A 9,156-nucleotide genomic window follows, 5' to 3' on the forward strand; every position below is an offset into this window, starting at 1 on the left:
GATTAATAACGAACATAAGTAAAAAAGTTAAAACAGATAAACTGATGAGTAGAGTTGGTTCATCCCCAGGAATCTGAAATTTCATGTTCTCTGTGGCCCAACACAGACTCCTTCACTCTTCTATGTTATGTGAACCCCTCAGTCACTCTCAGTGAGCATCGAAACGTTCTCTGCATGTTCCCCTTACCTCCCGTGTGCTCCCCGCTTTCTACGGAAGGACAGCAGACAGTGGAGTCAAGCCCCTGCTCCATCAAGCTTTCTGAGGCCCAGTTTACCCACTCACTAACGGGAACGGAGCAGGAACTCGTGGTGTTGATTCGAGAGTTCAGTTGGAAGGCATACCATACCTGGGGCCAAACACACACTTAGTAAATGTCAATGCCCTTCCCATTTCTGATTTTCATGTCTACTTTCCGCTGTAACCTTTACGTTCCCCCAGGGAAGGAAATATATTTTATATTCATAGCACCTTGACGAGAGTAGGCATTAAGCGGTATTTGTTGGGTTTAACTTCCTGTCCTACGGAAGCATTTCAGTTTTCTCTTTACCTTGGATTGAGATGAACACGTTGCCTTTATGAAATGGAGGACATAATTCAGTAGAACCCCCTTCAATTGCGACTTACTCCTTAGCGTTTGATACACCAAGGATCAAATCACATCCCTGGGAACTTAATTATACCCTACAAAACCTTACAAGCCTGTCTCGTGACAACACAGTAGGGGGGTTCTGGTGTGTTTAAATGGTGGTCTCTATTTGTAGAAACCTAGGTGACAGCCTAAGAAGAGGATGTAGGAAATAAACGACAGAAAGAGAGAAAATGAGAAATGTCACTAGACATTTCAATTACCAGCCCCCAAAGTATGTCCTGATTTACTAAAACACCAAGAATTCATTTTTTTATGAGCTCCCCTTCCTTACTAGTAGTGGGAAGCACCCTGATCTACTGCAATTTGTCCCGTTAATCCAGCGTGTGACTTGAGAATGGACAGAAGCATTCCAGTTCAGCAGATATGGTTTTGTAACCCATTGGTTACAGAGCAAAGATGAACGTACCACATATGCTTCCGTCGTCAACGTGTTAGTGCGCCTCCCTTCCTGAAATACAGGCGCTGAGAAATCTTCCTTTCTGACGCTCACGGGTGACTGGTTCTTTGCACAGATCCTGCAGACACAAGCCAAGTCTCACGACACAACGGGAACATATCCAAGCATATGTTTGTTTGTTTGCATGATTGACATGTGAGAACTGGTTGAAAAATAGTTTTTCTGGCATATATTAATGATGGGTTTCACTATGACATTTTTTATCCATGTATATAACATATTTGGTGATTCTTACCTCCCCACCATGACTCTCTTTCCCCCCTCCCAGTCCCTCTGATCTCCTTCCTCTCAAGCAGAGAATCTCTGTTTCCACAACCTTCTGTGTGTGTGTGTTTGTGTGTGTGTCTGTCTGTCTGTCTCTCTGTCTCTCTCTCTGTCTCTCTCTTTCTCTTTCTCTCCATCCTTCTCTCTGGAGCCATGCACCTTTCTGCACATGGATGTAGAGGTCAGAGGTCAGCATCAGATATCTTCCTCAGTCACTCTCTACCTTATTTAAAAAAATTAAAACTCATTTAATTAAAAATTATAATATAATTACATCATTTACCCATTTCTCTTCCTCTCTCCAACCCTTCCCATGTACCCCTCTCTTGCTCTTATTCAAATCCATGGACTCCTTTTCTTTGTTACACACACGCACTCGCGCACGCACGCACGCACGTTCTTACGCACGCTCTTCCCCGGGGAAGTCTATTTCCCCAACTTTCATCATTCCTTAGTTGCCTGTAGTTCTTTGTCTAGGGTTGAGGCCTCCCCAGTTCCCCCTCTCAGGTTAATGTGTCTAATGTCATCCCATTTCAGGTTGTGGTTAGGCGGACATGTTAGTAAGATTTTATAGGTGTAGCTTCTCTGATGTTTCTAGGTGTCACAATTTCACAGCACACTCTTCCTCTGGCTCTTGTAATCTTTTCCCCGCCCCCTCCTTTGGCAGTGATCTCTGAGCCTGAGGTGTTATAGATGTATTAGCTGGGACTGGGCGTCACATGGGACTGGGCACCACACGGGACTGGGCACCACATGGGACTGGGCACTACACGGGACTGGGCACCACACGGGACTGGGCACCACACGGGACTGGGCACCACACGGGACTGGGCACCACAGCTCTACATTCTGATCAGTTGTGGTTTCCCGTAACGATCTTCATCTGCTGCAAAGAGAAGTTTCCTTGAGGAGGGGTGAGAGCTGCACTTAGCTGTAGCTCTAAGGACAGACACTCAGAATGTAATTAGATGTTATGCTGACTTAGTAAAGCGGTAGCGGAGCTTGCCAATTGGCTAGGCTGGCTGTTGGGCTTGGGCGATGGTCCTGTCTATGCCTTCTCAGTGTTGGGATTACAAAGGTGGATGGTGGGATCCAGCCTCAGGTCCTCAGGCTTGCAGAGCAAGCACGTCACCGACTGAAACATCTTCCAGCCCTGAGAGCCTTATAATATTACTTTGTTAAACTTAAAATTACACATTAAGTCTCATCTTCTTCAAGGGACCCTGAAGCATGGAAGCTCTTTGACTCTGGATGACGTATGCTCATTGAGAACCAAATGGACTTCTCATTCACGTGTAATGCTGGCTGTACACGTGCAGTTCCCACCTCTTCATAATCACCCCTAATCAGTCCACTGAAGGACAATTAGCTAACATTTGTTGTCTCTGAATTATAGTGGGTAAAACTGAAGTGCATTGTTGACTCTGTTAGCTAGCTAGGAATTTGAGAAGAATCTGGCACTATATAATCTTGCCTTTCTTTTCATTTGCAGTTTCAAAGAACATTTGAGTCTCTTAAAAATGTTTCCAACAAATCTGACCTCCAGAAGACCTACCAGAAGCTCGGGAAGGAGCTGGAAAACCTGGATTATTTAGCCTTCAAACGTCAGCAGGTAGGATTCAGGATTCTCCTTCAGTGGAGAAGGTGAACAATTCTGACTTCCTGCTGTCCCACCTGTTAGAGGTGCAGGCAGGTCAGGGAGACTCATCTGCTAATGATCGGGGTGGAAACAGTTTGTGCTGATCTCTCTGTGTTCCTTTGGCTACCTACAGTGTTCACTGTGGTCCTGGCTCTTAGATGGGTACTTTAGGGGTTTCTGCACATGTCCTTTGCTTTCTTCGAAAGAAGATTCCTGCGGCTTTGTGAAGGTCTAACGACCCTTTGGTAATGACAGCTCAGCAGCACAAAGGGAATTTCTATGATAGCTTGGCCACATGACTTTTGGATTTGGCAGGGTATATCCATCTGGGATCAAGCCCAAAGACTAGGAAAAGGGTTTGGATGAGCATACAGAGTATGAAAAAGAGAAAAAAAAAATTCAACAATAGCAATTGACCTCTAGTTTTTTTGTTTTTTTTTTTAATGTTTGAAGATGAGTAAAACCTTGGCCCACTTGAATAGTTTCAAGATAATCCCAGAGACAAATAAAATCTTCATAAGTTTGCTTTCAGAATTGGTACTGTACACACCTGATTCACAATGATACATTCCACGCGTGGCGGGGATAGACATTGCGGCAGCAGCAGGCTCTTCTCGTCAGGCAATGTTGGCTGCAGTTTCTCTACGGCCACTAGGTGGCAGGGTCGTCAAGCTTTTACTTGGTTGCCAGGCTTCTTTGGATTAGGGCAGACATCAGCTGTTTAAATTAGGTTGCCCGAACATTGAGAACAAGCTTAGTGATAGCCGGTGTCTAGAATCGCGGTTAAATGGATGACCTGGCATTTAAGGATCTCCTACGTCGGCGTGCCTGTCTCGTGTTGCCCAGGTCACAAGTTTTGGGCCTTTTGTGTGTGGGTTTTCAAAGCGGTATTTTTGTTAAACCACATCAAGTCCATGAGATGTGGCTTCAGAAACACGAAGAGAAGTGAATTGTGTGCTGGGTTCCTGCTCTGTCATAGATGTAAATCAGTTCCTCTTCAAACTTGGGTATTTAACCTTTCTGCGGCCTTCTGGCTTTAAGGGTCATATTTGTTTTATGGATTGTTCTAGACTAGGGCAAACGGTTTATCTTGATAGATATTTTAGACGGAAGAAGAACATGCTGTTCATTCAAGTGGGTGTTAGCAGACATAACATGCGTGTCAGTGTTCCCCGGAGCTACCGCAGTGAATTCCCATACACGGCTGTTCAGCATGCACACCGCGGATCCATGCTCTGGACAGTATAGCTCCCATTCCAGTTTTGTTCCCAAGATCATATTTTACCATCAGGCGCTGTTTGAATTGGCAGGCGATAGTCACTCCCCTCGCGCCCGATCCCTTCTCGTCAGCACGTTTCCCGTGATTAGAGCCTTACATTAGCTAATTGTAAACTTGGAAGAAAGCAAGCGCTTCAAGGGCGGAAGGGCAGAGCTTTGAGAGAACGGTACCGAGGAGAGGCGTGTGTGAGGAGAGAGCTCCACGACCACGTGGATGCCTGTGGATGCGCGCTCATCTATGCCCCTGCCTCAGCCATCATACGTAACTAATGAGTGACGTCACTAATGTCGTGGCAGTACAGTGGAATCAGTTTTATCAGTATCGTTGGTAGCAGAGAATGCCACATAGTTGTGGAACCCTTCTAAGCTGCTTGTGCAGGTCTGGCCTGCCTCCAGCCCTGGAGTCAGCGTTGCCTGGCTGGGCAGGGCTTAAGGGTCTGCTCTTTGACTTGGAGGGGATTTGTCTTTATCTTCCATCCTGTTCCTTTAAAGTTCAAAAAAAAAAATCTATTAAGCACACAGTGAAAAGTACTTTTTTTTTGTTCTTTTTCTTCTTACTGGGAAAGATTCAGATCTCTGTAAAACTGCTAATTCAGCAAGACAACTTCCTTGTTACAGAAGCTGGGTTCTTCATCCCGAGGCTTTGTGGTGACTGCACTTCTGATCCCAGGGCACTCACTGTTCTTTGTAGTAGCACAGTGTAAGCCGCGGGAGGACAGGGTCCGTGGCGGTCTCCATCTGTGCTCCCTGCCCAGGCCCACAGTATCTGACCATGGCAACACTCAGGAGGTATCGGTGCCGCCATGGTCGCCGCGAGCAAAGAAACATGCCCACAGTCTCGGCCTCAGCCTGTGGGCCCATAAACCAATGTGTTGTCTAACTTTGAAATGCAGGTAGGCGTTAGTCCTGACCTCTTCCTGTGAAAATGCTAACTGATTCCCTTTTGCCCAATTTGAAGTGTTTTCATAATTTATTTCATTCCTGTATCCACTTTGGAAAAAAAAGGAGATACGAATATCCCCCGAGGTCTTCAATTCTGGCTGGCCAGTTCACCAACTGTAATAATTCTTATGGATTCATTCACTAAATTTTCTTTATTTCCCCATGAAATATTTGTATGTATTCACTTTCTTGATACATACCTCATAGAGATTTTGTTATAAATATACGTATTTCTTTAGAAAACTTGAATGCCATACGTTTATTCTACTTGAACACAATGACTATATTTTAATATTCTTTTTTGAGAGATTTCTTTCTGAATAATAGGTAGATCCTTATTGTACTTTGCCTTGTTTCTTTTAAAAATATTTCTAGAAAAATCATGGAGGGAGGGAGAAGATAGAGGGATGAACATGTTTACGCATGTGCGTTCTATGGTATGTGGGGACGGAGGACTACTTGTGGGAATTGGGCCTCTCCTCTCACCATGTGGGGTCCTGGGATACAGTTTACATCAAGAGCCTTTGCCCGCTGAGCTGGCTCACTGGCCATTCCATCTCCTTCTCGCTTACCTTTTTTGAAGAGTTATTGCATGCTGTGTCCTAAACATGGGTGGGCTGTTGCTGTGTTCTTTCCCAAGGAATGAACGCTTATACTTGAGTCAGAACAGAAGAATCTTCATATTTTCCCCATGTTCACAAACAGTAGTACTGGAAGTAGCATTGGTGGAAAAAGGCGAGAGAAGTTGTGGTAGATGAGGGGCAGGTACACCAAGATGAAGGGAGCAGATGACACAGCCACATTAGCCTGGAGGTTTGGAGGCTCATTTCTTGGTATCTGGGACAAAATCTGGTCATTTACCTGTTCTGATTTCATCCTATTCATCAATGCTACATGGGCATGGTGACAGCAAGTACCAGCTGCGCGTAGATCCTAGACTTATGCATTAATTTGAGCAGTTATCAATCAAGACATTTTCTTGGGGCTTTGGTTTTTATGAATAAAATAACGTTTGCTCATCTAGACTGTAATCTAATTCCTTCCTCTCTTCTACCCTTAATGCTTACAATAGCATTGTAAAACACATCCCATTTTCACAGGCTTCCAAGACCTTTGTTACGAATTAAAATTGACACTATTGAATTGAGCACTGGGTGCACTAAAACACACTTCTATGCCGATGCAAATGTATTTGAAATGAAAACACTTCAGATGTGTGTCCAGGTTGGAACACCCTACACACCCTTGACTCTTGTCTCCCTGATCATGCCTGCTATTCTAGCCTTCTGACCTCCACACAAGATTTATATAACTTTGTATTTAGATGACCTTAACCCCTTTCTATTTACTTATTTTCAGTCTGACTCGTTCTTTAAAGCTTTCTCATGGCACCGCATCCAATGTCCTCTGATCAATAGGTAACCTTCATTCTTAGCTTTTGCCAGTGAAAATCCAAGTAGTTCAACGGCTAGAGGGTGGGTTTTGTAATCATCCCTACTCATTATGTTTGCACTGCCTTAGCCACTGACTTTCTTCTTTTAAAACTCGGGGAAAATAGCACCAGACGTGAGCCTGTTTTGAGAAAGTATGATGAGGTGTAAAGAAAGTCCTTTAATGTTTACAAACAGCTCTGCATGGCATCTAACACATCTATTAGTAATAGCTATCAGGATGTTGTTTAGTGTTAACCTCAAAAACCCATTTCTTAAATGGTTTATAATTTCTATAGGGATGTATTTTCCATTTATATACCTTTGCTTCACACACAGGATCTAGTGCTGTTCTGAAAATATAATACAATATGAATGATTTTTGGATGTATGTAGTCGGATGACTGGTGAATATGATCACATAGAGAAAGTATTATCTCTCAAGAAGGGAGTTATGATGGGACTGGGGAGATAGTTCAGTTGGTAAAATGCTTTCTGGATAGGTATGAGGGCCTTAATTCAACCCCAAAGCCCAGTGCTAAGGGTGTGTCCATAATGCCAGTGCTTGGGAAATAGAGACAGGAGGCTTGCCAACCAGCCAGTCTAACCAATTTGGTGACCTTTAGATTAGTAAGAGTCATTCCTTCAACAAGGGTAGGTACAAAGTGATGAGGAAGATACCCAATATGGACCTCTGGCTCCTAAATGCACACACAAGCACATACGTGCACACACCGACACACACAGACAAACACACAGACACACAGACACAGACACACACATTCACACACACACACATAATGGGAGGGGTGATGGCAACATTTGGTTCCAATATGTCTTTATAGTGATGTCTCTTGATAGACAGAGCAATTATAGCCCTCAGTGTTTGTGCTAAATAATTCCTTAGGGATTAAAGTTTTAGACCCAATATGACAACTGAATTCCAGTTTGTTCAATAATGATGTCCTTTCTATGTGTCCAAATTTCCTTCTGGGCTCAGCATAAAATGATTCCTTCTTAGTGCTCATGCTCAGAAATGAACAAGTTTTTTTTTTTACTAAACTTCAACCCTTTCCAGATAATTAGAATACCAGAAAGACAGAAAGAACATGATATCCAGTAGAACTGAATTTAAATTAAAGCCTTATCAATGAAGCAGATGAGAAATAAATTGCATGAAATTTACTTTGTAAAAATGCCTTCAGCGTTTAGTATTTCTTAGTTGCTAGTAGTTCCTTGTCTAGGCTTGGACCTGAAATGATATACATACAATAACAGTACACAGACTAAGCAGGTTGTATTTATATATTTATGCATATATAAATATAGATAAATGAATAAATAAATGATGTAACTATAGGTAAAGAAAAAGAAGGCATGAATTTGAGAGAGAGCAAGGGGATTACATGGGTGGGGGGATTGGATGGAAGAAAGGGAAGGGGGAAATACAATTATATTTTAATTAAAAAATAAGAGGAAAAGCCAAAAGAAATGCTTTCAGGTTAGTTAAAAGCCTTAAATTAAAAAGCAAAATTCTACATGCTATCTTTTGCTATTTTCATAAGGCCAGTACTAATCAACATCAGACCATATTATCATCAAACTGTTAGTGGGGAAAATAAGGAATTGACTTCCACTTACAGGCTCAGAAAATAACTTTCTAACAGGACCCAGGTAGCATAGCTATTAAACTTTCACAGTGGGAGAAGATTCTGAGCATGCTACAGAGAGAGAAGACACATCAACGGTCTTACTTAAGTGTGAACACTGTTAGCTACAGTAACAACTGACCTGGCAAGGTGTGCCTTCTGGTGCAATATTGGCATGGATTTTCTGAGAGTAACCAACCGTTACTTTATGATTAGATTTAAGGCCTGCTCCATTTTAAAAATTGAGCTCAGGTCTAGTGCTGGTAACTGGGTCCTAGGTCCTAGGAAAGAACCTAATACTATCATCCTGTGAAATGGACATGATAACAAACTGCCCTCTGTGTGCTTACCTTTGTACTTATAGATTATAGAATCTCTCAGCCCTCATTCAAGAAGCTTCTTTTTGAAGTAGGTGGTAATTAATACAGAGACCCCAGACTGGTCAATGCATAGAGACTAAGAGACTGTGGGGTGCTCAGCTCTATATGAGGTGCTGAACCACATCCCTCTTCTCAGTGCTCAGGACTTAGCACGGATGAAAGGGTCAGAGGCAGTGGTTAGCTGCAGCAACACATTGTTTGTTGGCTATGGTAGGACCAATGAGCACAAACTCAGAGTGGCTGCCACTGAACGCACAAGACTAAGCCAGACAAAATCCCACCATAGATGGGGGAGGGGACCATGAAATCTCACTCCTCACTGAGGAGTTGTTGACAGTTTATGGCCACTGGGGGGAGAGAGTCAACTTTCTTCAGGGATGTGGTTCTTGAGAGGCTACCCATGCTCCAATAGATAAACACACACACACACACACACACACACACACACACACACACACACACACACA

At 43.1% G+C, this 9,156-nt stretch overlaps 1 protein-coding gene across 1 annotated transcript in view; it reads left to right on the forward strand.

Annotated features, from left to right (window-relative positions):
• Window positions 1-9,156, forward strand: part of Ctnna3 (catenin alpha 3) — a 1,290,503-nt gene that overhangs the window by 64,739 nt on the left and 1,216,608 nt on the right. The window contains exon 5 of the mRNA XM_013351193.2: window positions 2,864-2,983. Coding sequence (XP_013206647.2) covers window positions 2,864-2,983 — 120 coding nt within the window. The remainder of the gene's footprint in view (window positions 1-2,863; window positions 2,984-9,156) is intronic.

The sequence above is a fragment of the Microtus ochrogaster genome, linkage group LG2, assembly GCF_000317375.1.
Source record: "Microtus ochrogaster isolate Prairie Vole_2 linkage group LG2, MicOch1.0, whole genome shotgun sequence".
NCBI classification, from domain to species: Eukaryota; Metazoa; Chordata; class Mammalia; order Rodentia; family Cricetidae; genus Microtus; species Microtus ochrogaster.